The sequence below is a fragment of the Balaenoptera musculus genome, chromosome 2 (genome assembly GCF_009873245.2).
Source record: "Balaenoptera musculus isolate JJ_BM4_2016_0621 chromosome 2, mBalMus1.pri.v3, whole genome shotgun sequence".
In the NCBI taxonomy this organism is placed as follows: domain Eukaryota; kingdom Metazoa; phylum Chordata; class Mammalia; order Artiodactyla; family Balaenopteridae; genus Balaenoptera; species Balaenoptera musculus.
The window spans coordinates 164,268,007-164,295,860 of record NC_045786.1 but is presented as its reverse complement, the minus strand read 5'-3'; the positions used below and the strand labels follow the sequence as shown (position 1 = coordinate 164,295,860).

General features: G+C 53.6%; 1 protein-coding gene across 2 annotated transcripts in view; it reads right to left on the bottom strand.

Annotated features, from left to right (window-relative positions):
* RIN3 (Ras and Rab interactor 3) overlaps nt 1-27,854 on the bottom strand; it is a 122,505-nt gene that overhangs the window by 3,511 nt on the left and 91,140 nt on the right. The window contains exons 6-9 of one of the 2 annotated variants that reach the window (XM_036843252.1): nt 20,949-22,520; nt 18,672-18,980; nt 6,837-6,968; nt 1,509-1,672 (exon numbers count right to left, since the gene is read on the bottom strand). In XM_036843252.1, coding sequence (XP_036699147.1) covers nt 1,509-1,672; nt 6,837-6,968; nt 18,672-18,980; nt 20,949-22,520 — 2,177 coding nt within the window. The remainder of the gene's footprint in view (nt 1-1,508; nt 1,673-6,836; nt 6,969-18,671; nt 18,981-20,948; nt 22,521-27,854) is intronic. The other variant, XM_036843253.1, reaches the window with a different exon arrangement.

The window sequence follows — 27,854 nt, the reverse complement described above, 5'->3', positions numbered from 1 at the left end:
AGCTGGTGGAGGGACAGCTGTCCCAGGAGGCGGTGGGCAGTGGTAGTGTGCTGGAGCTGGCACTTGCCAACTCATGCTGGCTCATACCCGCTTCCCAACTCCAAGTTCAGTGATGCCAAGTTAGTAGCTTGAAATCGGCCATGGTGGGAGCATTTATACCATGGAAATCGACAGAAGCTGAGATCAGAGGGTTTTTTTTTTTTTCTCCCCAGAGAACCAGTTACTAAACATTATCAAGATACCATTGATTAGAGGAGGAGGGGACATCAGCTTGGCCACCTAGAACAGGTACTGGGGAGGCAGAGCTCAAATAGTCCAGAGTCCCCCTGTGCTGACAGGAAAACTGAGTCCCAGAGAGGGCAGACACTGCTCGGGGTCACACAGCAAGCTAGTACAGAGCTGGGTCCATACCTTGAGCCTCTTGCCTCCCAGGCCTGGGCTCTGCTGGTTACAGAAGGGCCATCTGGAAAGCCAGGCGTGGGGTTCAGGTCCAGTGAGCTCTGGGTGCCAGGTAAGTGAGTCTGTAGAGCTATATTTACAGCTCTGGATTGCAGCCTGGCTCACTGTCCTAACTCTGGCCATTCTGCATGCACCCCAGTCTCACTCTGTCCCAGGCCCTGGGCTTGGGACCCCTAAGACACGTGAGCAATGGGCCCTGCTCTCTCAGGGTGATAGCTTCACGCATAGATGGTTACAATACAGTGTCTATGTGCTGTAAAGGGCGAAGGAGCCGCAGGAAGCACAGAGGAGGGCATCTAACCCAGGCCATAGGGCATGAGGGGCAGGAGGGGGTGTCAGGGAAGGCTTCTCAGAGGAGGGGCTATTGGAGAAACTGAGGATGGGCAGTGGCAGCCGGTGAAGAAGGGGAGATGGACCAGTATGGGCAGAGGCTAAGCCCGAGGGAGTTGAGCACAGTGTGTTCAGGGAATTAGAGGTAGCTGATTGGATGCAGCCTGGGGGTGTGTGGGATAATGGGGGGGGGGGGGGGAGTTTGGCCACCAATGGCTTGAATACTGAGTTTGTATAGAGAGAGGTGGGGAAGGACGGGTGGCTGGATTGGAGGGGGCAGGCTTGGGGCAGGGGGACCCCTGGCAGCTGCTGCATTTATCCAGGCACAAGGGGGCAAGGCTGTAGATCAGCTCGTGGGCTTCTCACTGGGACGACTTACTGTTCACATCTCCAGCCCTAACAGCCTGCTGGGACATCATAGGTGCTAAGGAAGAGTGGATAAATGTCTCATATCCCTACCATGTTTGCCCACCGAGGCCTGCTGATACTTTTGTAGTCTCCACCCCTTAACTTGCACTCCCATCCCCCAACCGCCACTGGGCTGGGCACACGCTGGCAGGCGAGAGCCGGTGCCTTTGCCTCCCACGTGAACGCCCCTGGGGGCTGGGCTGGCTGGCCGGAGCAGCCAGTCGGCGTCAGGCTTGTTAGCCGGCGGGCAGTAGGGATGGTCTGGGGACAAGGTCCGCCGGCCCCCTCCCACCCTCGGTCCCAGGCGTCACCTGCACGGAGGAGCGGGAGGCCCGGGCCTTGTTGAGCGTGCGCCGGCGCTCCCAGCGGTGGATGGAGTCCTGCACCTCCACGCTCAGCTGCCGGGTCACCGTGATCTTGTCGTAGTTCTTGATGTGCTCCAGGGCCCCGTAGGTGGTGGTCAGATAGTAGGAACCTGCGGGGGGGAAAGGATGTGGAGGCTGAGCCAGGACCGCCTCCGCCCACCCCCAAAGGGAGGGGGCTGGTCCCAGCTCGGCCCGCCCTGCCCACCTCTCTAAGCCCCACCCACCGCCGCTGCAAGGAGGCACCTGGCGCCCCTTTGGTCACCGGCCCAACTTCAACTCTGTGCTCCCCGCAGCCTCACGAGCTTCCTCAAGTCCAGCCCTGATCTGTACGCCCCTGATCAGAGCTTGTTCCTCTTGGGACGTAACTCTTGCTTATATTTAAGTGATGTTTTAAAATGAGTTTTTAGTTTTACAATGAGTTTTACAATGTAAAGATACACAAGAACCACGGATGTCTTTAGGGTGGGGAAAGGGGTGCCTTGGAGACATGGGTGGGTGGGAGACTCCTCATTGTATGTGTCATATATACCCTATTTTACAAAACGACTTAAAAATATGTGGAGAAAATTTTAATTACGGTCATACTATCACACACTATTTTTTAAAGATTTAAAGAAAGTAAAAACTTTGATTCGTTTATTTCTCCATTTCTTTTTACCTTAAGTTAATTCACACATATTCCTAATACCTAATGTTTCCTAATTTAAGCTTTGAAATAGTTCAGACTACAAAATTTACATGAAGTTTTCAGATAAAAGATAATAATTTGCACAGATGCTTACAAGTTTACTCTCCTTGGCTTGTTGGAGGCTTTGGTTAAAATGCTTGAGAAGCACTAGCGTTGTTTCGCCCCTCACTCTAGAGGGGGCAGGGTGACTTGGCCAAGGTCTTGCAGTGCTTCCCTGGGCCTCCTTCCCACTCACCAAGCCTCTCCCCAGCCCTTTGGGTACCAGGGCAATGAGTTTTGACATGAGGCCCATCTGCTAGTGAGCCACCTAAATCCCATCTTTTCTTTCTTCCTAATTAACTGAACTCTACTTTTGTGGGGTAAAGCACCACTCAACTGAAAATGCTCACTTCCTAGATTCTCTTGTAGTTCAGGGTAGAGGGCAGGAGACCTCGTTCTGGCTACTTAGATGTAAGTGGAAGTCCCTGAGTGGCGCTTCCAGGAAAGCCTTTTGCAAGGGACAGACTCAGTTAGTGTACCCTTCTGGTTTTTGCCTGTCCCTCTTCCTCTTCTCTGGAACACAGAGGTGAGCCTGGAGGCACAGCAGCTGTTTGTGATCAGAGGTGATAGGCACAAAGACAAAAGTTCACATCCTAAAGAGCAATGGAAAGAGCTGGGTCTACGATTTCCTGATGGTGGGGCTAAAAACTGCCATCATTATCAGCTGCTTACCCCAGGACTTCTTGATGCCAGAGACAAACCAGTCCCTCACTCTGATTTAAACCATTATTAGTTACATCTTGAATTATTTGCAGCCCAAAGCATTCCTAACTGCTCCATTGGATGAAGCTGTCTATATATTCCTACAAATTTCACAACCAGTATAGGAAAAGTTCACACCCTGACTGGGGTGGGCGGGGGATGAGGTAAAGGGGTTTATTGCCAGAGGATCACTCGCCCTCTCATGGCAGTGTCGGAAGGAGACAGTTTTTGAAATAGGTATATCAAGGCCAACATGGAACTTGGCTTGGTGTCCCTTATCAGAGAAGGGCCAGCAGACCTCTCATGGGTCTCCTTTTCCAGCCCAGCTCAAAGCCTGTGTGTGCAAGAAGCCTTCCTTGGTGCCTCCAGCCCTCACTGGCAGAGAGCCCTGTCCTCTAGTTGGCATTCCCCCGTGGTCCTGTTTCCCATCGTGATCACAGCCCCCTGGCTGGGAAGGGAGGAGCTGAGTGCAGTGCGCTGACTGTGAATGGTCAGTTTTGGAGTCAGAGAGCAGGGTTTAGGTCTCAGCCTTTGGCAGAGAGCCCTGTGCTCTCAGGTGAGTTAGTGTCCTCTATGCTTCCGTTTCCTCATCTGCAAAATCCATAATGTTGTGGAAAGTAAATGAGATGAATACACATAAAGTGCAGTGCTCGGTAACATGTGAGTATGGCACGGTGGTTAGGTGACCTAAGGGAGCTGCTCTGGAGGTTCCCCACCCTCTTGGGCAAAGGAGAGGACCTCTAAGGCCTGCCACTGCACTCCTGCCTGCTCAAGCCCTGCTTTTTTTACAGCCTCCTGGCTCTCCCAGTAGACTTCCCTTGGACTTGGGGTCCTGCAGTTCCTGCTATGACCACTAGGTGGCAGGCAACTCCTCGCACTGTGAGTTTTGGAGTCGAGGGTTCTCTTCAGGGAGAGTGTGCTGTCCATTGATGGGAAAACCTCATTGCCTCTCTTAAGATATGACTAGCCCAGGATGGCCAGCTGTCAGCCAGGGTGCAGAGGGGATGTGGGTAAAGGAATCTATGAGGGTGCTTCTGGAGAGGTTTGTATTTTGAGCTGGCTCCAGCCAGGTGCCCAGCAGCTGCCTGGGTCTCCCATCTGCCCTGTAATTGCCCAGAGTGGTGGGAGCTGCAGAGAGAGGGGGGAGAAAGGGGTCAGGGTCCCATCAGCCCAGTGTTCAGGTCCTCTCTACTTCTTATAGGAAGTCCCTGATCGCTCACTCTCCAGAAGCCTGCTGCAAAAAAGTGGGACCCAGTCACAATCTTTGCCAAATTCCAGCACGTGGAACCAGTTGAAAGAATGTGACGGTCTTGCAGGCTTTTTGGTGAATGCAGATCTGTCTGTTCAGACTGTGAAACACAAGAAGGCAGAGGCCCACTCCAGCTCTCCACTTTCCCCCAGCTGCCTCTGCAGAAGGTGCCCAGATGGTCTGAAAACCCCAAATCTAGCCCAATGCCTTCCCTTTTCCAAGCCAGAGAGGTTAAGTGACTTGCCCAAGGTCTCCAGCCAATCAGAGGCAGAACTGGGACCAAATCCAGCCTCCAAACTGCTCTTTTTTCTACACCCTGTGTTAATTCTCCTCTTAGGATGGAGTAACTTAAGTTCTCAAGAGCAGGGACTCCCCAGGGGCCTGCCCTTGTCCCGGGCATGTCTGACTCTGCAGAGCACCAGGGGCGGACACTGGCCAGCAGGGGCTCTGCTTCTCCCCCCCCCCCCCCCCCCCGCCTCCCAGGCAAGCCCCTCTTTTCACTGCACCTCAGAGGCTTTGGTGACGGAGCACCCTGCGGGCCACCACCCAGCAGAGACAGGAGGGTGGAGCTGGGGAAACTGAGGAACACTGCCCCCCTGGCGCTCTGTCCTCCTGCTCTTGGGCCCAGATATGTCTAGATGGAGGTCTACCAGCTGGCAGACTTGGGTGGAAGCTCCTGCCCATGCTGGAGACCCCCAAGTCATCCTTCTGTCGGAGTCCAACACCTGTGAGGCTGGGCTGTCCCGGCCGCTGTGACCTCCCACCCTGGCTGTGGGCGCAGGAAGAGAGAGAGGCGCCCGTGCCACCCAACCCACCTGCTGGCGTGTGCAGCGTGGTCCTCAGAGCTGCCCTGGGCAGGGTCTGCTGGGAGGGGCAGTATGTGGTGGCATGCGAGGCTCTGCCCTGCCATCTTTTCTTCCAGCAAACACCCCATAGATTCCTTAGAAATTTCCCCACAGGTCCAGAGGTGGGGCGGGGGCTCTGACCCTTAAGTCTAAAAGGGGTAGGCTGCAGGTATTCAGGCAGCTTTGGGTCAGAAAGTGTGAAATGTTTAAGATCTTTATGTATTCATTTGTACTTGGCTTGCCTCAAAAATACTTAATGTAGCCCTACACATAAAATAGATAGGCAACAAGGATTTACTGTGTAGCACAGGGAACTATATTCAATATCTTGTAATAACCTATAATGGAAAATAATCTGAAAAACATATATATATAACTGAATCACTTTGCTGTCCACCTGAAACTAACACAATCTTGTAAATCAACCATACTTCAATTTTAAAAAATATTTAATGTAGCCCCAAACAGACTAGCTCTCCTGCCTGCAGGACCTCAGCTTTCCCACTCGAACCCCCTGTGGGTTTCGGGAACAGGAAGAAGGATCGCAGGAGGTTATGGCAGATTTGGGGTGAGGGGCTTCAGGTCCATAAGGAGAGGGTAGTTGGGCCCAGGATGTCCCTGTCCTGTCCCTATTAGCCACTGCGCCTGGCCTGGAGTCCCGTCTGGCAGCAAGGATGCAGGCTGTGGATGGAACAGGAGCCACGGTGGCCAGGGCAGGGCCGACCACTGCCAGAGAGCCGGCCAGTGCTGAGATCAAGTGCAGAGCCCGACAGCCTCGCTCCATCCTTCCACCCGCCAAAGGGCTCTTTCCCTGACACTCTCTATGACCCTACAACAATCCACGGGGGCGGGCCAGTCCTGCATGGCTTTACACGCTCCCCTGAGCTTCCAAGAACTCACAGAACCAGCCACGTCATACTGTCCCCCCCAGAGACCAACACAGTCTAAAAATGCAAACAGATGCAAAGAGGGCCAGCTTATCTCAAGAACCACAAAGCCCAAAGGGGCCACTGGGGGCCTAAGAGTCTCTCCACCCTTTTGGGGGTAGTGTCTCAGAGGGAGCCTGGGGCTCCCTCAGAACCGCTATCTGGGCTGGCTGCACCTCAGGGATTCTTGGTGGAGGGGTGGCCGAGGCTAAGTGTATGGGACGAAGTGGTAGGAAGGAGGAAAGGGAAGGGAAGATGAGGGTGGGACAAATTACACCCCTGCCATCATCCTACAGGAGAGTGCATGGCCTCTTGCCCACACCACAGCATGACCCTCCTCCCACTGATGAGTACCTGGCCCAGATCTGGATGAGCAGGGGGCTGAGTCCCCAGGGCCACCCCTAAGAGCTGACCATTGTTCCCTTATCCTGTACACTGCCAGCAACTGCTGTTCCCTCTGCGAAGACTGCCTCTCCCCCTTCTTTATCTGACTGGCCCCTATTTATCCTTCAATGCCCAGCTCAGGCACCACCTCCTCCAGGAAGCCTTCCCTGATTGCACAGCCTGAGTAACGTGCTCTGGTACTCTCTGGGCCTCCCTTGTCTAGCATAGGTGACAAGTTCTCTTTACTGGCCCAGCTCCCCTGCTAGTCTTTGAGTCCCCCAGGACAGGGGCTGTGTCAGGCACTGTCGTGTCCCAGGGCTTAGTGGAGTCTGGCATCCAGGAGGTGCTTGTTGGGCCCTCCAGCGAGCCCTTGGTGTGGCTGGGTCATGAGTGGGCGATGGGCCCCAGGGTTCCAGAGATGGGCCTGGGGTGGTGACTCACCCTCCCCCAGCTGCAGGGCAGGGTCCATGAGCTCCATCATGTACTCCACGTTGAGAAGCATCTCCGTGAGATTGCTGCGGGCCAGCACGTACATGAGCACCGGCAGGAAGTCGTCTGCCCCGTAGGACTTCCCTGGGAGAGGAAGGAGGCAGAAGGTGGTGAGTGTGAGGCTCTCCTTGTGAGCCGCTCCCGGCCCAGGGCAAGGGGACAGTGGTTTGCTGGGTGGGGGGTGGTCACCCCTGGAAGAGGAACCTTCCTGTTTTCTCCTGACTCTCATGACAGGGGGGCGACCCTGGGATCAGCCTGGTCGGGAGGCCTGAGACACAGTCTGGGTTTAGGAAGAAGGAACCGAGAAAAGTGCCCTCTGCTGGGTGGGCAAGACCCAGCCCCTTCCCCTTTCCCAGCTCTTCCCCTGCAACACCTTCAGGCAAGTTCACGTCACACTTATTCATGGACCCAGAAGCAGCTGTCTATCTAACACTGACGTCTTTTGGGAACAACACATCTCTCTCTCCACTTGCAAAAGTGAAGCCCTCCCTCGACCAGATGCTACCAGGCCTAAAGTTTCCCCTCCAACCTTCATTCTTTTGGGTTAAGCAGTGCCCTTTCCCTAGGGTTTCTTCTAAAACGTAAATACCTCTGAAAGGAATAACTTATCACTACTGCTTTTGTGGGAGATGTTCCTGGGGCTCAGAGCCTCTTGACAGTAATAGATACCTTGGGGAAGGAGGGGGGTGGAGGTGGGCCTAAAAGATGCCCTGACGGCCTTTCACGGTTTTTGAGAGAATGAAATGAGAAGAAGAATACGAAAGTGATTCGGTACCCATGGAGCGCAATGGAAAAGTGAGCTATTATTGACATCTCCGTTCTGCTTTCTCAGGCGGCCTCAGTTTTTCCACCAGTAAAATGAATCAGCTGATGGGGTTGGTAACACACAGCACTGAAAAGCAGAGTCAGACCCGGACTCCTTACCAGCTATAAGATCGTGGGCTAAGTGTTCTACCTCTCTGAGCCTGCATTTCTAGACACACGTGAACTGACACAGATAGCATGACATCCTATGGGGTTTTGGTGAGAATTCTAGGAAATGATTTACAGCGGAGCGCTCTATACCGCCTCCACGGAAATGCCCACTAACGAAGGACGTCGTTCCTCTTACTCCAGCTCTGTGTTCTGAGCTCTCTGATCATTTCTTTCAAGGTTCTTGTGCCTCTGTGCACAGAATTAGTCAGTTTTGGAGAACATCTTCCATAAACCTTTATGAGCCTGAGACACGACTAAAGAGTTCCTGGGGAAAGATTATTTTGTGCCTGCAGTTGTCTTCCATGTTGATAATTTAATCATTAGAATTCTGGCACACGGGAGATTCTTTTCTTGTTTGATTTATGAATTAGGGAACAAGGCATGTCCGGCAGCATGGATGTGAAACAGTTCTGTGCCTTTTGGAATTCACCTATAACTCATGCATTGGTTAAGAGCTGATTGAATTTTTACTCCGCCTCCAAGAATACCAATTTTTTTCTTGGTATTGTATTAATAGCTCACCCAAAAATACAATCAGGCAAGTTCATTTGCTTTTGAGCAGTAGTTCTCAACTAGGGTGATTTTGCCCTTCGGGGGCCATTTGGCAACGTCTGGAGTTGCTTTTGCTACTGGCATACAGGCCAGGCATGTGGCCAGACATCCTGCAGCGCATAGGACAGCCCTCCATAAAGATGAATTACTCGGTCCCCACATGTCTGTAGTGCTAAGGTGAGAAACCCTGCTTGAAGGGACAGTGACGTTCAGCCAGGAGGATGGTCCAGCTCCAGCCCAAGGTCTGAGGACTTAGAGAGACGGGGAAGGAAGCCCTCTGGACTGCGGCTCTGTGGGCGGTGGGAATGGAAAGTGCTTTGCCCTTTTCTTCTTCTCCCCAAGCCCTTCTTGAGAATCTCGGCTGATTCTCAGGAAGGGCTTTGGGGCCCACCTCCTTGGTTCCATGACACTGCGTTCAGCTAGCCCACTGCAGGGGACTCCTTCGACCCCATGTCTGTCCCTCCAACTACCGGTGAGCACTTCCTCTCCGTCTCCCCAGTACACAGAGCACGCACGGCAGAGGTGGTGCTGGGTGAGGGAATGAATGAATGCTGAGCTCCCAGCAAGAGCTCAGAGCCCGGGGCCTGGCGCTGACTTGGATGGGCCTCTACACAGACTCCAGGAGTCCTTCCCCCATTAGGGGGAACTCAGAATGACAACTTCCAACTCAGAATGGCATTCTGCCACCATCACACTCCCATGGGACACCCCACTGTGCTGAATCTCGGTTGAACTCCTCGGGCACTTTCACTCCTCTGTGCCTTTGCACACACAGTTCCCTCTGCCTGGACCGCCCTCCCTACCTTTCCCTTACTAACTTCTCCTTGTCCTCCCACATCCTCAAGCACAGCTGGATGGTTCCTGCTCTAGTGCCCATACCCTTGACTGTTTCAGAGCCTGCCCTTTTCCTCGGATTGTGAACTCCCTGAAGGCAGGGTTGGAGGCTATGTGAGCTTGGGCAAGTCACTTAACCTCTCTGAGCCTCTGCCCCATCACTGCCTTCCCAGTCTCCAGCACAGGGCTTCGGATGTAGGACACCAACAGTGAGCTGAACTGGACCCACGTGTGCTCCCACCAGGCACCACTCTGTCTTGCCCATGGTTGGGGCCATGGTTAAGGAAACTAGGATCCATTATGGGCCTTAGACAGTGGTGTGACGGGAATGCTTAACAACCGGCTCTCCAAAGAAAAAAAAAAAAGCTCTGATTTGCAGCATTTGCCAATTTGCATGGCATAAATCTTTTCACAATGGCCAACTTCAAGCTACCAACATGAACATGGAGCGGGGAAGAGATGCAGACGGCTAGCTCCCATGAGATGGTTCGTATCATCGCTGACTTAGCACACCAGTGGCCTTGGATTCATCAAGTCCAACCTCACTGTGAGGAAACTGAGGTTCAGGGATGGGAGAAATGTGCTCCAGGCCCCACAGCTGGTCAGTAGAATCTGGGTCTCTCTTCCCTGATGTGGTGAGAAATGCCCACACAGGATCCCTGACCTGAGAGCTATTTGTGGACAAACACGAGCTTTAAGCATCATTTAAATGCACTGGCTCCCACCCGATATCCTAGGGATAGTTAGGGCTGCATTCTCCTTCCCTGAAGCCTGGAGCCCAAGGCTTAGGGCTCGGGGCTCAGCCCTGCACACAGTGGGGCCTCAGGCTGCAGCACTGGGAGGCTGGGGCACAGCTGCAAAATAATTCACCTGTGGTCGCAACATCTGCCTTGCGTGGGTCAGAGATCGCATCCATCAGGCTGTACCTCTGAAAGGCCTGCTGGGCTGCAGCCTGCCTTTCCTGCTGATTTCTGCTTTCTTTTTGCCAAAGTCACATCTGTTTTCCATCTGTAGGTGTTGGGGGAGCCGATTACATTTTAAAGAGCTGGCTGGGGGCCTTATGCGTGTTTCATCAGCTGGGGGATTTTGGAGAAGAAGAGCTCTGATAAAAATGAGCTAAAGCGTGCACACCTGGGTCACACAAACCGTGAGGACACTGGATTAGGAGGCCCCCGACTCGGCCACTTAACCAGCTGTGTGATCTGGGGCCACTACCTCTGAGCCTCACTTTTCTTATCTGCAAACCAGAAGTAATAACAAAACTCGGTCTGTTACTCAGAGCCCTTGTGAGCGTCGAACAAGTGGCTGGATTAAAAATAAAGTTTTGTCTTCTAGGAAGCATTTTCTAAAAGAGGGGTTGGCAAATTTTTTCTGTAAAGGGCTGGATAGTAAATATTTTTAGTTTCATGGGCCACATGGTCTCTGTCCCAACTATTCAACTCAGCCATTGTACAAAAGCAGCCAGAGACACTGTGTAAATGAATGAACGTGGCTGTTTCAATAAAAATTTATTTACGAAATCAGGTGGCAGGCCAGAGTTGGCCTGCAGACCCTGATCTAGAGGAAAGAATCTATCATCTTATCATAACTGCCCCTTGGAATGTGCTGACCGGGCTCTTACTGAAAGTGGGCGTGGCTGGTGCAACGATCCTGGGGCAGCACATGGCCCACGACTGTGATCTGCTTTGGCCCTAACCCTCCGCCACGATTCCCACCTGAAGCCACTTCCTTCCTCCAGGAAGTTTTAACCCAAGACCCCCACTCCCCACCAGCTAGGTTCAGTGCCCTTATAACGGGTTTCCCTGGGCTTGTCATTGAAGAATGGAAAAACAAATACATGTTAACTCAGAGAGGCCTCCCCTGACCTCCCAACCCAGAACAGCAAACTCCTTCACACTCCCCAGACCGCTTAGCCTGTTTTATTCATTCTAGTGGCCTGTTTCAGCATCTGATGATATATTTTGTATTTCTGTTTCCTTGTTTATTAGCTGTCTCTCCCCAGGTAATGAAAGCTTTATGAGGGCAGGGACTTTATCGTGCTCACTGTTTATATCCAATGCCTCAACAGTAGTAGGTGTTTAATAAATATACTTGCTAAATGAATGAATGAATACCATTTATCTCATTGCAGGGTTGTCGCCTGTTGAATGCTCTGTTTTTCCACTTGAATTGTGACCATCCTAAAAACAGGGGCTGGGTTTTCCTGTTAACATCCATACTGTCAATAGATGTTTGTTGAACTGCTGAATGAACGAACTTACCTGATAAAAACACAGGATGGCAGGAAGTAGAAAGCCTCTAGAACAGGAGGTTTTAAATTTACTTTTGCAGTGGAATCCTTTCGTTAAGGGGTATCTGATACAGAACTTGGCTGCTCTGGTTGATCAGAGTCGGACAGCAGGGCTGGTTTGCTGTTTCCCCTCCTCCCCCCTTCCCCTTGCAAGATGTCCCCAGTCCCTCGAGAGTTCTCTGGGACCAGTTGGAAAACCACTGGTCTAGTTTGAACTCCCAGCTGCACACATCAAAGAGCTGGAGCCCGAGGGAGGGAGGTTCCCTGTAGTCTGTGGCTGATGTGAGACGAGAAGCCAGCCTCTCTCCCACTGAGCTTCCCAAAGCGACCCTTTTGGGTTGCTTGTGCTTTTTGCAGATGCTGCTTAAGTCTCAGTTCTGCTTTGAGCAACACTGGATCCCTGAGGAAATCACTCCAGCTCCCTGGGTTCCTCTTCGGAGAGCTCAGCCCACAAGCCAGTCAGCCACACAGGCTGTGGGTGCAGAGACCAGAAGCCAAAAGTCCCAGCCTGGCTGGAAAACTCATGAAGCCACTGTGATTGGGCCTGGCCTCCCTGAGGTCATCTCTGACCCCAGGGCACCCTAGAGAGGCAGGAGAACACAGCAATCCAGCACAGGACCTGGATCCAAGTCCCAGGGCCACCACTCACCTGCTCAGGTGTGACCCTGAGCTTGCTGCTTCACCTTGCCGGGACTCAGTTTCCTTGGCTGTAAAATGGGGATAACAACAGTGTCCACACCTCGTGGGGGTGGTTGTGATGTTTCAGTGACGAGACAGATAGAAAGTGATTAACATGGTGGCTTCTGGGTTATTGGACTGTGAGAAATGTTACAGATAGTTATTATGCAAGACAGGAGGGTAACGTGGCTTCTAATCCTCAGAACATGACATCTTAGAGGTCCTGAACCCCATTTCTGTTGTGGGCATAAAAACAAGGTTATGCTTTGCTTCCAGGCCTGGCACATATGTTCTCTGTCTGTCTCTCTCTGTCACCTGCATGTCAATGCCCAGGGGGACTTAGAAAGCCTCCCTCAGCCTGGATCCCTGGATGACTATGTGGAGCAGAGCCCGCTCCCTGCTCCCCAACCCTCCTCCATCCAATTGGACTTACATGCGTGAGAAATAAATCTGTACTGAGTTAGAGATTGCAGGGTTCATCTGTTACAGCAGAAAGTATTTCCTTAACTAATTATCTATTTACTTACCTATCTATGTCTATTTCAAAGAGACCAGATAGAAATCTACCACAATACTAATCATCTTTTTCTACAATAAACATTAGTGACTTTGGTCAACAGAAATCAGTTTAGATTTTTTAACATCGATTTTTAGAAACCAACAGACTGACCTCCCTCTCTGTCCTGTCTACCCTCAGTCAATGACATAGGCCTGTCGATCCCTGCACCTGGGGTCTCCCAACCCCCGCCTCTGCCCCTGCCTGAGCCAGCTACACAGACTCTGGAAGGAAGAGAAGAAAGCAGCCCGCTGGCCTTCACTGCCCTCTCGGATATTGCCTGCTCTTTATTCTTTAAGAAAGAGTCCCACATTTGCGTGAGCTGCATTCTTCTTTCCTTCCCCCAACTCCTATCTTATGGAGGAGTTCTTGGGCTTGAAGCTATTTCTCCCCAACAGCAGGGCCAGCCCTGAATGCTAGGTCTTAGACACTGAAGAGGTGGCAATAGCTTGTTTGTCAAAGTAATGGGAGAGATGATTCTAGAAGTTCTAACTGCTCTCACCGAGCCTCATGCGGTCTGCTCATCCAGTCTGCTCCTGGCTGCAGGACAGAGGGCCAGGTCTATCCAAAGCCATTTGTCTCCGTGAACTCCCCACCGTACCTGACACGGGCCCCTAAGCCTGCTATGGAGGAGGAAGCATTTGATCAGGATTTGGGAACTTTGGGATCTCTTCCCAGGCTGGCTGCTTGGTACAGTGATGGAAGCACAGGCTCTGGAGTAAGGATATCCTAGCTTTGAATCCTGGCCCATCTGTATCATGGGCATTAACAGCAGCTACCTTTCTGGAAAAGATAGCCTGGCCCGTTACCTCAGGCTTTGTGTCTCCAAGTTCTGCCTTTCCCACTGTCCCGGCCAGTCTCGCCAGCAGCCAGGCCGTGTGGATACCAGTTACTATTGCCAGCATCGTGCAATGGGAGAGACGGGCCGGTGGAGCTTCTTTCCTGGACTTGAGAGGCTGGGGCAGGGTGGGTGGGGGGGGAAGGGCAGTTTTCTGCGTAGAGTGGGTCAACGGTGGAGGCCGGCGGCAGCCAAGCCGGCGCTGTGTCCTCCACGGCGGGGCTGGGGACCACACTCAGAGTAGCAAAGCGCTGGAAGCGTCTGGTGGGGGAGGGGGTGAGGGTGCGGGAGGGGAGTGGGGTCGGGTGGCCGGACATTGTGAGCAGAAGACCTGGTCCTAAGGTCACTGCATGTCAAAGTCAGAAGAGAATTTAAGAGTCAGTCCGGATCTGGCTGAAAATGCCTAACCTCAGTCTAATCATGCGGAAACATCTGACAAACACGAAATGAGGAACTTTCGTGACAAAGAAAAGATGGGGAGGGGGCAGGGAGGGAAACCTGTATTCCTTAAAGATGCCAATGCCATAAAAGACAAAGAAAGGCTGTAACGTTCCAGATTAAAGGAGGCAACTAAATGCGATACCTGACCTTGGATTGGACCCTGAACTGGAGGAGGAAATGCTAATAAGAGCCTTTTTAGATCAGTGACCACCTGGAATACAGGCAGTGCAGTGGAGAAAAATGGTGTATTGATGTAAATTTACGAAGCAGACAACTTTAATGTGGTTATGTGAGGGAATATCCCTATTCTCAGAAGTATTTAGGGGTAAAGGGCCAAGATGTATGTAACTTGCCCTTATATGATTCAGGAAAAAATTACATATGCACAGAGAGAGTATAAATGATAAAGCAAATGACGTAAGATATTAACAGTCCACAAGGGGTAAGTGGATGTTCCTATTTTAATGTACTATTCCTATTCTTGAAGTTTTTGAAGTCTGAAATGTTCTCCAAATGAAAGTTTTTCTCAAAAAGCCAAAAAATTAGTGGGAAGCAACTGCATAGCACAGGGAGATCAGCTCTGTGCTTTGTGACCACCTAGAGGGGTGGGATAGGGAGGGTGGGAAGGAGGGAGACACAAGAGGGAAGAGATATGGGGATATATGTATATGTATAACTGATTCACTTTGTTATAAAGCAGAAACTAACACACCATTGTAAAGCAATTATACCCAATAAAGATGTTAAAAAAAAAAAAAAAGCCAAAAAATTTAGCAGCAGAACTGGTTATTTCAAACAAAATCCCAGGTGGAACCCTGCGTGTAAAACAGGGACAAGCAGGGTTGTCTGGGGTCAAGCCCAGTCCTGTGTCCCTCTGGTGGCCCCTGGGGTGCCTCCTGGAACCCAGCTTGGAAACCACTGAGTGGCTGCATCCTCCACATTTGGAGCGGCCATTCCTGCATCCTCACATCTACTGGACACCCACCCACACATCTGGTCGCATCTGAGCCTCGCCACAGCCCCGAGAGGGGTGTTCCCAGCCTCTTTTTGAACGGGGCTAGAAACCAGAGGCTCTGGAAGATTAGTGCCTCCTCGGGGCCACGCAGCCCAGGTGTTTTCTATGTGCTCCCCCCACCTCTACCCTGCATGGCAACCTGGAAGGCAGGTCTTATCATCCCCACCTTGCACACAAGCAGAGGCCCCATGAGATTCAAGTCTAAGGCTACAGCACTGAAGCTGGGTTCAAACCCATGTCCTTGAACGAACCCTCACATCCCTGCTCTTCTTGGCGGAACTGCTTTCTCTCCGGTGAAGAGGCTGAGGCTCCGAGTGGGGCAGCCCAGGTCTGCTCGGGGCACAGGTGAGACTGGAAGCCGCTGGGTTCACAGGCCGGCGCTCGCTCAGCAGTGGGAGGGGAACCCGCTCTCTGGCTCTTGCCAAGAAACCCACCTGTACCTGGTGGGTCTGTTCCTGGTGGGGAATCTTCACATGGAGCCTTGATCCCGCCCTGAATTTCTGGGCTCAGATCTCCCTGCCTGGAGCTGGCTTCTGAATCAGCAGAGAGGTTCCTGTCTCCCCGCCCCGGCGCTCCTGCCCCCCCCCCCAACCTCCAGCCAAGGACAAGGAAACTACGAGCGTCCTTGTCCTGTCCAGTGTTTCACGGGCTGAGCTCCGGCAGTGCCTCTCTGTCTTTCTTTTCCCTCAGATTTAGCCATTCCCTCCCCCACTCCCTGCTCGCTGCTAAGTTTTTAGTAAGTAAATTCACTGTCCGCAAAACTCACAGTGTTTGAAGCCACTGCCAAGGCACTGAGTGTTTAAAAGAACTGCAGGCTTCTGAGTAAACGGGGACTCGCTGAGGATGCAATTGCCCATTTCAAGCCCAAAGCTGCCTCGCTGATAACGGCTCAGGGTCTGTAGAGCCCTGGGCCCTGACTTTGCCCCGAGCCCCCGCAAGGCAGGGAGAATGACTGCCCAAACGAGAAGTTCAGAAGGGGAAGGTAACTGTCCTTGTTAAGTGCCAGCCACTGGGCTGGACGCAAACTGCAGACTCATCTCAGTCTCACAACAGCCCCGTAACGTGGGTGTAGCTGTGCTGACTTAACACAGGCGAAACTGAGGCTCAGAGCACCGAAGTAACCTGAACACAATCACATAGCTGGGAAGGAAACCTGGATCTCTCTCTTCCACGTTCCTCCAAGGTCCCAGGCCCGCCTGTCTGTTCTCGCTGAGGCTGCTCCCAGCGACGGGTCCTACGGGGCTTTGTCTCTTTTCCTGCCTTGATCCAGTTGCTCCCTCTACACACCACGCAGGACACCCCCTGAGCCTGCCTCCCCCCACCCCCCCGCTGCTGATCTGGGGCTGCCTCGCTCTGAGAAGGTCTGAGAAGGTTCCTGGCCAGCGCTCTGCCACGCCACAATGGGGACTTGACCTCCAGCCTCACACCGCTGCTGTGGGCTCCTGGACAGCTTTCCGGGTTCCACACCCCTGGGACAGAGCAGGTCCACCTCTGAGAGCTCTGGGGGGTGCAGGCTGCTTGCTGACCCCCACCTTACTTCCTTGGAGATTTCTGAGGCAGTTTCTCAGCTGTCGAGCTCACACGCTGGCCTGTTCTCTAGACTCTACACTGCATGGGACACCCCATCTCGAGGTCTGACTTCCACCCCATGAAGAAAACCCTCCACTCAGCATCCCGTCTCCACTGCTACAACCCTCTCTTCCAATCACATTTCCAATATTATGATAAAGGGTTAATGTGCAGCTGTAACTCAGGGTGGCATCGGCTTACGGGGAACAGTATTCATTCTCCCAATTGACTGTTGGACCCAAGTCACTTTAATCCAAAAGAGTGACTCCAACCTGGAACTGTAGCCTGTTCCAGGCCTGTGAGGAAGTTTTTCTAGGGTGAGGGGACCTTGCACCATCCCCCAATCACACACTAACAAATGTTTTCTGTTGGCCTGTGGCCACACTGGCCTGCCCTTCTCCAAGGCAGATGGAGAATCCCTCCCCTAAAACAGCCACCACTGGTCGAGCCTGCTAGGCACCATGCATTGAGGTTGACATTTTACATATGCTGTTTCCAATATTCACAAGTGACCAAGCGTGGCTTCTGAACCATTAGGGGCCTTAGTTTTGCCTCTTTGTAAAACAGCTTCCTCAGATGAGGAAACTGGGTCTTATGGGGTTAAGTAAATCACTCAAGGTCACACAGGTAGTAAGTGACAGATCAGGAATTTGAACCTAAGTCTGTATGGCTACAGAGGTAACAATCCTTCCACTCTCCATTACCATGGCTGTCATGTACAGTTACACAGGTTGCTTACTGCACAGAGACATCCAGCTGAAGGGGTAGTCAGGGGATGAAATCCAGCCAGCATTCTGTTCAGTAAGGTGTGCACCACGGTGCAGTGATGCCTGAGCTTGTCTGCCTGGAGGAGCGCTGGGGTAAACTGATTATAAATGGTCCTAATGATTCCCTTCCCTACATCTGCACCCCTTGTTATGTGCCTTTGCAGCTCTTCTCATCAAGAAGGGAAGTCTGGTTCCTCACCCCTTAAATCTGGGCTAGTCTTGTGACTAAACGAGTCAGTGAAATGTGTCAGACTGGCATTGTGCCAGTTCAAGTCCATACCGAGAGGCCTTGTAGGCTGTACTTGCCCACTTGGACCCAAACTACTGCCATGGGTATAAGCTTGGGCTAACCTGCTGGAGAATGAGAAACACGTGGCCCAGTCACCCCCATCCCAGACCAGTCAATAGCCAATCAACCACCCAACACATAAGCAAGGCCATCCTAGCCCAGCCAGCCTCCAAACGACCCCCTCTGACCACAGACCCTCAAGTCAGCCCAGCCAAGCTCAGGCACACCTGACCAGATCAGCGTAACTGCCCCACTGACTTCTGTAACTGATTTATGTGGCCATTATGGGTTGAATTGTGTACTTCCAAAATTCATATGTTGAAGTCCTAGCCCTCAGTACCTCGAAATGTGACCTTATTGGGACATTAGGTCTTTGCCGATATAATTAGCTAAGATGAGGTCATACTGTTGTAGGGTGGGCCCCTAATCCAATATGACTGACATCCTTATAAAAAGGGGAAGTTTGGACACAGACACGTACACAGAGAGCACACCATGCAAAGACTGGAGTGATGCTGCCACAAGCCAAGGAACTCCCAGAAGCTAGAAGAGAGGCCTGGAACACCTCCTTCCTTACAGCCTTTAGAGGGAGTAGGGCCCTGCTGACACCTTGATCTCAAACTGCCAGCCTCCAGAACTGTGAGACAATAAATTTCTGTTGTCACCAGTTTGTGGAACTTTGTTACGGCAGCCCTAGGAAACGAACGTAGCACCTTTTCCTAATTCATACAAAGGCACAGTATGGGCTGGCTTCCTTGGCTGCTTCCAGTGTGGCAACCAACCATGGCTCTCCTCCCGGCCCCCAGGGAACCCACCGAGGCTGCTCCTGCCCCAACAGGCTTCTGAATCTGGGAAGGCTTCTCCAGTGCTTTCCAAGGGCTCTGGAGTTGTTGAGGGGAAGGGGTCACAGCCTCATACGATATCGCTGCTCCAGGGATCCGGAGAGCGCCCCCAGCCCGGGTCCCTCCCGGCTGCCCACCTACCTGGGTTGCCGAGGGCCATGGAGTCGTAGATGAGCTTACAGGTCTTGAGCAGGGTGGAGATCTTCTTCTCGGGCGAGTAGGCCTTGTGCATGCTGGCAAACTTCTGCAGGATCTTCTCCATGACGGGCACCTCCGGCACGCTAGTGGTCACGCCCAGGTCGGTGGTCGTGGTGGCTAGGATCACCAGCTGGTTCTCCTTGAGCTGCTGCAGTGAGCCGTCCTTGCTGTGGATCTCACGCAGGCATGAGTTGATGGCTTCCTTCAGGGGCTTCAGGACACACTTGTACAAGGCAGACTCCACAATGGCTTCTGCAGGTGGGCGAGAGCAGGAGGGTGAGAAAACCAGCTGCAGGGATCCTGCCCCCACGTCTTGTTGCCCGGCAGTGTGGCTATCCCCATCCCATGTCCCTGGAAGGACATACTCACAGCCCCGGCAGGTACAGCCCACAGTTCTGACAGGTGAGACAGTGTAGTACATTCAACAGAAAGCCACACTGCCAAGGGCACAGGAGCCACACATGGTATCTAATGCTTTTCACAGGGCCTGGCACAGATTAAACTCTCACAGGGCTGCTTACTAGTACACCACCTCAGAGAGCACTATGCACATGGGAGTTGTGCAGTATACAACCTGTGCAGCTGTACCTGGAGGGCCTGGGTGCCCAATAAATGTTTGGTAGAGTTATTCTTGATGTGTCTCTTTCAATTACCAGATCCATTTGAATCTAGTCTCAAGAATACAGTATAGCCAGAACCTGACTTCTTACCATTTCCACAGCTACCACCTTCACCTAGGCTGTCATCATCTCTTACCTGAGTTATGTTAATAGCCTCTTGCCCTGGTTTCTTTTAGTCCATTCTCAACACAGCAACCAGCATAATCTTGTTATACCATGTTTGATCATGACATTCCTGTGCTCAGAACCCTGTAATGGCTCCCGTCTCATGCACAATAGAAGCTGAACACAGGGAAGCTGAACACAATAGAAGTCTTTCCCGTGGCCCACAAGCGCCCTCTGTGACCTGCCCCCGTGACCTCTCTCACTCATCACCTTGTTTGCTCCCTGTGCTCATGCTGCTCCAGCTACCTTGGCCTTCTTGCTGTTCTGCCAACCGGCCAGGCTTGCTCCTACCTCGGGGCCTTTGCACTTGCCGTTCCCTTTGCCTGGAGAAATGCACATGGCTATCCACATGGCTTATTCCTTCATTGTTCAAATGTCATCTTATCCCAGAGGCGTCCTGATGGGCTAGTGGAATGAGAATTAGGCATCTCTGATCTCACAGCAACTGTGCAACATACATGCCATAATCCCCACTCTACAGATGGACCAACTCAGGCTCTGCTGGTGCAGGTCACACAGCTAGTTGGGGTCTAAAAACAAGGATTTGAACCCATGTCAACTTGACACCAAGGCAATGTTCAGCGTTGGTTGACAGTAGGGAAATATTCTTGGAAAGTCTTTTTGGCTCCACCCGATCCCCAGGGTCTCAGCTATTGGCCCAGTAGGGGAGGTCCCAAGTCCTGTCCCTGTAGGGAAGACACCTGAGCTGCTCTATCCCTGGGAGGTGAGGGAGGGGCCCATGTCCCCACTGCGAGTCTCAGTAGAGGCCAAGATAACCCTTCTCCGCCACGCACGCCTAGGGTTGGCCCACGTCTGGGGCTGGGGCTGGTCCTGGCTGTCTTGGTCCTCATCCTGACGCCTCCCTCTTCCCCTTTGCTTTTCCAACCTCTTCAACAGGACGACACACGGCTGCCCTTGCCTCCGTCACCCCACTCCCATCTATCCTTCCAGGCCCTCAGAGCCTCTGCAGCTAGAGGCGTGCTGACCCGGAGGCAGGGACCTGCGGTCAGCTTCCCCACCGCCCCTGGCTCCCGTGTAACCTTGGCCAAGTCCATTCCCCTTCCCGGGCCTTTTTCCTCATCTACAGAATAAGATGGTCCATGCCCTCTAGGGTCCCTACATCTCTGCAGCCACCAGGTCTCCTGCAGGGACTGACTCTGACCCTCAGCAGCCATGCATGTTAGTGCTTTTTTTTTTTTGTGCCGCTAATCGCTCCTGGTGACTTGTCTCCCTAACAAAACCAGGAGCATCCTGAGGGTGGGGTTCCCGCCCAGCTCTCAGGTGGTTGAGATTCTGCCATCTAACTGGGCCCATGGGCCGAACTCAGAAGGAAGAGACAGAACAGCAGAGGGGTTAGTTCACGGAAAGGGAGGATCATCTGGGATTATCCCTGGCTCCCACCCGCTCCCAGCCCCTGCCCAGGACGGGGACCGACCTAGCTCCTCCTCGGAGTGCAGGGCAGGGTCCACCAGGGCCTTGAGCTCGGTGCTCTGCAGCAGGTAGCTCTTGAGCTGGGTCATCATGGTGCGGATTTCCTGCAGCATCTCCATACTGGAGGTCTGGTGCGCCATCATCTCCAGGCTGTACACTTTGTAGTCCTGCACCAGGTTGCCGAAGTACGAGGCCTTGTCCTGGGCCAGCTCCACCACCTTCTTGTACAGCTTGCGGTTGTTGGAGAGGAAGGCACTGAAGACGCTGGTGAAGCTCACGAAGCTCAGGCGGTGGCGGGCCTTGCCCAGGATCATCGACGACTTCTTCTTCATGCCGGGGCTGCTGAACTGCTCCAGCTCCTCCTCCGTGCTGCTGGTCGAGTAGGAGTCCTGGTCTGTGGCCGAGGAGGGCACTCCCAAGCTGTCTGAGAGGGAGGCCAGGGAGCCCTTGAACTCCGGGGTGCTCTGGGGCCGGGCCCCGGCCCGGGCATGCGGGCTCTGAGTGCCAGCTGTGGGGGCAGGACCTTGGCCTTCTCCAGGTGGACCGGGTGTGGGGTTCTCGGGGGTCTCCCCGTCCATGGAAAGCTCGGCAGTCTCCAGGGGAATTGGGAGGACCGAGGCCAGCTGCCGGGAGAGCCGTTTCTTCCTGGGAGGTGGGACTGGGGGTTGTCGAATCTTCCTCGGAGGCTCTGGCAGGCTGCCCAGATTGCCGGCTTTGGCCACTGCTTCCTGGCCTTGCTCTGTGGTTCTCTGAGGCCTGTCCCCAGGGCTGTCTGAGGTCCCCTCGGGAGGCAGGTGGAGCGGGGATGCCCTGGAAAGACCCACCGGCTCCCCCTCTGCTGCCGCCCCCCTGTGCGCCTTCCCTGCACTCTGGTCCTCCAGGGAGACCTTCTCCGTGATGCGGCGTCTGGGAGGGGCGGCGGGGAGGCTCTTCTTCGTCGGCACTGGAGGGACGGGGGCCTGCAAGGGGCTGGGGGCTGCCCCCGGCTTCACCTCGTCCTCCCTGTGGGGGCCCAGGCCTGCGAGGGGACGTGGGAGCCTCTCACAGGCTGTCATGGGTGGCTGGCTTGGAAGCTCCGGGGGGCCTGGGGTGTGGGGTGCCAGGCGGGGGGCAGATGCTGGGGGTGAGGGAGGAGGGGCCTCCGGATGCAGAGGCAGGGTAGCAGCTGCCGAGGGAGAACTGGGCAGAGGGCAGGCCGGAGCGAGGGCAGGGGGAGGAGGCCGGCTGGAGCCGGGGGGATGGAGAGGGAGCGGCGGGGGAGGGGGTGCTGGGCGGCGAGGGGCCCACCTGGAGGTGGGTGAGGTAGCGTCGGAGGTGGGAGGCGACGGGCGCAAGGGGCAGCTTCCTGGGGGTGGCTGGTCAGCCGGCAGGGAGCTGCCGCAGTCCTCGATGAAGATTGGATTCACAAACCACAGGCGGCCGTTTCCTAAGGACAGCTCGATTTCACACGAGCAGTTTTCGTAATGGGCAGATGACCTGAGAATGGAGGCGGGGGGCGCTCCCGGGGCTGGGTCTCTCGGGCCCTCCACTGGGCTCCCACCTCCTCGCCGGGGGTTCAGCGAGGAGTCCCAGAAGCCTGTCGAGATGAGGGAGGGAGAAGCGGTCAGTCCTGAAGCCGGGCCCCAGCCTGGCCGGGGCGGTGTCTGTGGGCTGCGCGGAGGGCAGGGCGAGGGAAGGCCGTGCAGTGCTTGCTTCACCGCTCCGAGGGTTGGTTTCCCCTCTTGGACTGTTTTAAACCTCTCCCACTACTTCCTGCCTTGAGAGGGGAAGCCCCACGCCATCCTCCCCTGCGGTGCCGGGCTGGGGCCTGGACGGCGCTGGTGACAGGCTCAGCTTCAGTCCTGTCCCCTGGCGTGTGACACCCCACTGGGGGGGGGGCACCCATACCCCAGGGTGCAGGTACATACGGGGATGGAGGGGACAGAACCCCGGTCCCGATGCTGACCGGCTGGGTGCTCTGGGGCAGGACACCGGACCTTTCTAGGCCTCCATCTAGTCATCCCTAGAATGGGGTCCTGACAGAGAAGTTGCTTTGGGCCTGTTTGGGCCACTGCAGTTGTCACAGCGGGAAGAATGAACTATGGATTGTAGCCAGTGAGCTCAGACCTGACCATCCAAGAGGGGGAATGCCTGCCCTCTGCAAAATGATTCTGCCTCTGGCCAATCTCAGTGTTAAAACAGGAAGCTGCCCTGTGCCCCCAGCTCAGAGAGCTGGAGCTCCTGCACTGCTGAATTAAGTCCCAGCACATGCCTTGCTCTTGACGCAGCCCTTAGCTGTGGCCACCAAAGCAGGCCTGCACTGATGGTCAGCTCCAGGCTCGTTCTGGGTAATGGGCATGGGACGTCCAAGCTGAAAGGGCGCTGGGGCTTGACTAGCTCAGAGTTCTTGACCTCTCGGTACCAGGCTCTATGGAGAATCTGACAAAAGCTCGGGATGCTCCCAAAAGGCCACAGGAGTACATTTTGAGAATAAGGTCACTTGGCTGGCAGGTCACTGCAAGCTCACTCAGGCAGCTCCTTTTGGAGGAGTATGGAACCCAGGCCTTGTTCCACGTGTTCATTTTAGAGATCGATAGTGCAAATTCCTTGTTAATGATTGGGCCAGGCCTCCAGCCTCTCACCCAGGGCTCTTTACCTCTGGGAGGGAGTCATCAGTAAGAAAACTACCAAAAACAGCATCAAAGACAATACCAGGAACAAACGTGCATTGCGTTCTGGCTGTGTGGATTCCTTGCTCTACAGGGACCATCTCACCGATCCCTGACCACAGGCCTCTGGTGTAAGTCCTCATGTTGTCCCCGTATGGCAGATGAAGATGAGAAAGCCAGGGAGATGAACGGTCACTGGGTTGGTGAGTGAAGGAGCTGGAATTTGAACTAGGTCACACTAGCTCTAAAGCTGAGAGTGGCATGGACATATATACACTACCAAACGTGAAATAGCTAGCTAGTGGGAAGCAGCCGCATAGCACAGGGAGATCAGCTCATTGTTTTGTGACCACCTGGAGGGGTGGGATAGGGAGGGTGGGAGGGAGACACAAGACGGAGGGGATATGGGGATATATGTATATGTATAGCTGATTCACTTTGTTACACAGCAGAAACTAACACACCATTGTAAAGCAATCATACTCCAATAAAGATGTTAAAAAATAATAAAAAATAAAAAATAAAAAAATAAATAAAGCCGTGTGCTGGGCCACCGTGTTATGCGGCTGCCCTTCATAGGAACTTGCGACACTTCCCATCCTGGTTGCTCTCCTGGCGTGAGTGAGTAGTGGGGTGGTGAGCACCCCAGAACGGGGCGTGTGGTAAGAACACAACAGGCTCTTGACATCGAAAGAAAGGAGATGTTGCAAGATGGCCAAGGGCAGCCGTGCACGTGTGTGCACGTGTGCGTGCCCACCCTAAGGGATGGGCACTCTCGGGGTTGTGGGTGTTTGCCACCTTGCTGGCCAAAGGGCTCAGAAACCCAATCAAGGTGAGCAAGGTGTAAGCCCAGGACGGTGGGGCTGCCGAGAAACTGACTGAAAGAGAGCCGTGTGCATCCACAGGGGAGCAGAGCGGGACTCGTGGTTCAGCCCCGTCCTGGGCAGAGACTCCCAAGCCTGGAAGTGCTGTGGCCGGCTGGCCCCACAGCATCAAAGATGACAAATTTTCGTGTGACTTTCTGACACGCCAGGCTCTGTGCCCATGCCAGCCACCACCTGAGGACGTGGAGAGCCCGGAGGGGGAGGGTGCGTCTCCAGACTCTCCCTAGATCCAGGCGGGTTGTTCCTGAGGGCCGCCTGGGCCCTGTGCTTCACTTTCTTGGGCAGCTATGACCCCTCCATGACCGGTCCATTCTCCCGAGTACTTCGCATGGTCTCCTTGGAAGGCTTCCTAGCAAGGAGCAGCAGGGGGCCAGTCTAAGGTGACTGGACTGCAGCCCCATAGGTGAGCTGAGGTCCCCGAGGCTCACCTCCAAGTTCTCATAAGACCCTCCCTTTGGGAGAAGGTGCAAGTTATGGGGTAGACGATCAAGAGAACTGCCCACCCATGCTCGGACGCTCCCATTACCGCTCACATAGATCATGGCCATAGGCTGCCTCCATGCCCCCCACCCCGCCCCCAATCCATTCTACTCCTTGTGGCTCTATGCTGGACGTATGGTGGGCCCTTGATTGCTATTTGCCCAGAATCGCTTCCAAACCTTTAGCCTGGCATTCAAGGCCTGTGGGATCTGGCCCCGTACACCTTTCCAGCGCCACCTACTGAATCTCCACCCCACTCTCTCTGCTGCTCACTTCTTCCCGAACACGCCACGGGCTGCCACACCTTCAGGTCTTGGCTAATGTTGTTCCCTCTGCTTGGAATGCTTTTCCCACCCTCTCCACCTGGCAAACTCCTACTCATCCTCCAACACTCAGGTCAAATGTCACCTGTTTGGTGCAGCCGTCCTGACACATTCAGGCCTCGCCTACACTCCCCTGGGCTCCCCAGTCCTGGTGCACACTGCAGGGAGAGACCAACCCTAGGACTGTACTTCTCTGGTTTCATCCTGAACCATGGGAAGAGGTCTAAAGACAAGAAGAGAAGAAGTGAGAAAATGAGAAGAGGGAGGCAAGAAGGAGGGCAAAGAACTCCATAAGTGATGGACCACCCGCTGGACTGCCTGCCTCAGGATAGCAGGGGGTCCATCATGCACAGAAAAAAAGAAGACATTTTCCACCGCTCAGATTTGTATTCCTACAAGAGTGGAACAGACAGTGGGGTTCAGGGAAATGGGCCTGGGGCCTGGGTGATTAGGAACCGCTCCCCTGCCCCTAAGATAGGCCTAGTGGCTGTACCTCGCAGGGCAGAGGCCGCAAAGCGAATGCCGCTCTGAGGGGTGGGGAAGCTGGGACCTGAGGAGCCGCACCCTGGGCTCTGAGGGCCTATTAGGGAACTCAGCGGCAGTGTAGGTCTTTATGCTTAAAAACAAGGAAGTAGGTAACTTTCTCTGCAGCCTACACAATGCCAAGGCCAGGGGAGAAGCGGAACGCTGTCATGCAAGCCTAGTGGCTGGCCCGGCTGTGGGCATCTGTACCCACCGGCACTGGGCCAAGCTCAGCTCAGTGGTCGCGGTTCCCCTAAGGGCCTGTGCCCTCACTGCCTCTGTGCTGCCCTCGGACTGAGGCAGATGTTTTGCTGGCCCTGTGGCCTCCTGTGTCTCAGCTGGGGATGCCTTGTGCCAGGTGTCCACTCCTACAATCCTCAGAGGTCCCGGGCCAGGCCAGGTACCGGGCTGTAGATCCTGAAGGCAAAGGTGACAAAGGTTTCACACTTGAGGAGCCCTGGGCTACCGGCAGAACAAAGAGGGAATGAGTAAATGAAGCCAAGTATTCCAGATGCCGTGGAAACAGCTAGAAAGTCTGGTGAGATCAGTGGGTGAATGTTTTTGTGGCACCCTAAAGACGGGCTGTTGGACAGCCGTCCAATCTGGAGTTTTCAATGGATTTTTAATAAGTAGGAAAATTCTCATTATATAATGTAAAGGAAAAAGCAAGTTACAGGCCAACTTGGAAGCACTATAGAACATTTGCTTTTTCTAAACATATTTTAAAAATATTAAACATATACATACTGCAAACATGTCTGAGAACCTCTGCAAACATGTCTGAGAACCTCTGCAAATCTAACCCCTATCTATCACTGCTTTCTCTAGATTCCTTTTGCACTTAGAATCAACTGCACGCAGTTTAGAGCTGAACTGCTCCCTATGTTAGTTTTGTGGGCCCAAGCTTATACCTACATAGACCTTTTGAACGTTGGCTTTTCCAAGGCCAAACTCAGACTTTCTTACATCAGCTCACGAGCAAGTATTCTGGGCGATCACGTGGTGCTGAGCCTGTAGGTCAAGAGCCCCGTTTCAGCAACATCATCCCTGTCTGAACAGCAGGGCTTGTGCAATGATTTGGATATTTATGACATTCTGTTCATTTTGTAAAAAGTGAGTAGAGTGCCAGAAAAAGAACCACTGCTGACACTAGTGATAGAAAACACATATGCCTCATAAACTTATTCCAACTATGAGATAGATCATCAGGTGGGGATGTGGGTCGGGAGTCAGAGCCTGGCCGGTGGAGGGTCGGGAGTGGGAACCAGGGGTTAAGGAGAGGCTGAGCTGTGTGCAGAGATAAGCGTCTGCTGCCTGCAAAGCCCGGCTGACCTTCTGCTCCTGTCACGGAGATTCCCCGGCATCCTTTCACTAAATCCCCTTTTATCTAAGCTCGTTTGAGTGGGTTTCACTTCTCTGCCACAGGAGTGCCTTGCCTAGAACGACGTGCGATGCGCTGGGCACAATGCCTGGTGTGTCCGGGCCCTTGGCAAGTGCTGTTCTTTGCATATTTCTCATCACAACCGCAGGTGAAGGTCAGGGAGGTCTGCACATCCCAGAGCCAGGGCCTCTGGCCTCTGACAGGACGTGCCCTTTCAGCTCCGGGTCTCCATCCATTCTGGGGATGGACTGAAAAGTTAACCCTTCCTCGGCTCCAGGGAAAACCTATTCTGGTGAACCTCGCTTCTGACCTTCAGCCCTTGGGGACACCAGGCCTGATCAGAACCCTCCGGTTCTTGGGATTTCCCTGGCAGTCCAGTGGTTAAGACTCTGTGCTTCCAATGCAGGGGGCGCGGGTTCGATTCCTGGTCAGGGAACTAAGATCCCACATGCCGCGTGGCATGGCCAAAAAATTAAAAAAAAAGAACCCTGATTCCTAAGCTTCAATGCACTCAGATTTCATTTAAATCCCCTTCCCAAGGAAGTGAATGCTGACATACAATCTGAACTACCGCCTGCTTCCCAGAGGGCACCTCCCCTCTCACTTCCTCAGCGTGCCCGAGGTGAAGCTCACCCAGGATAGAAGGGCTTGTCTGTTCCAGAAAGGAATGTG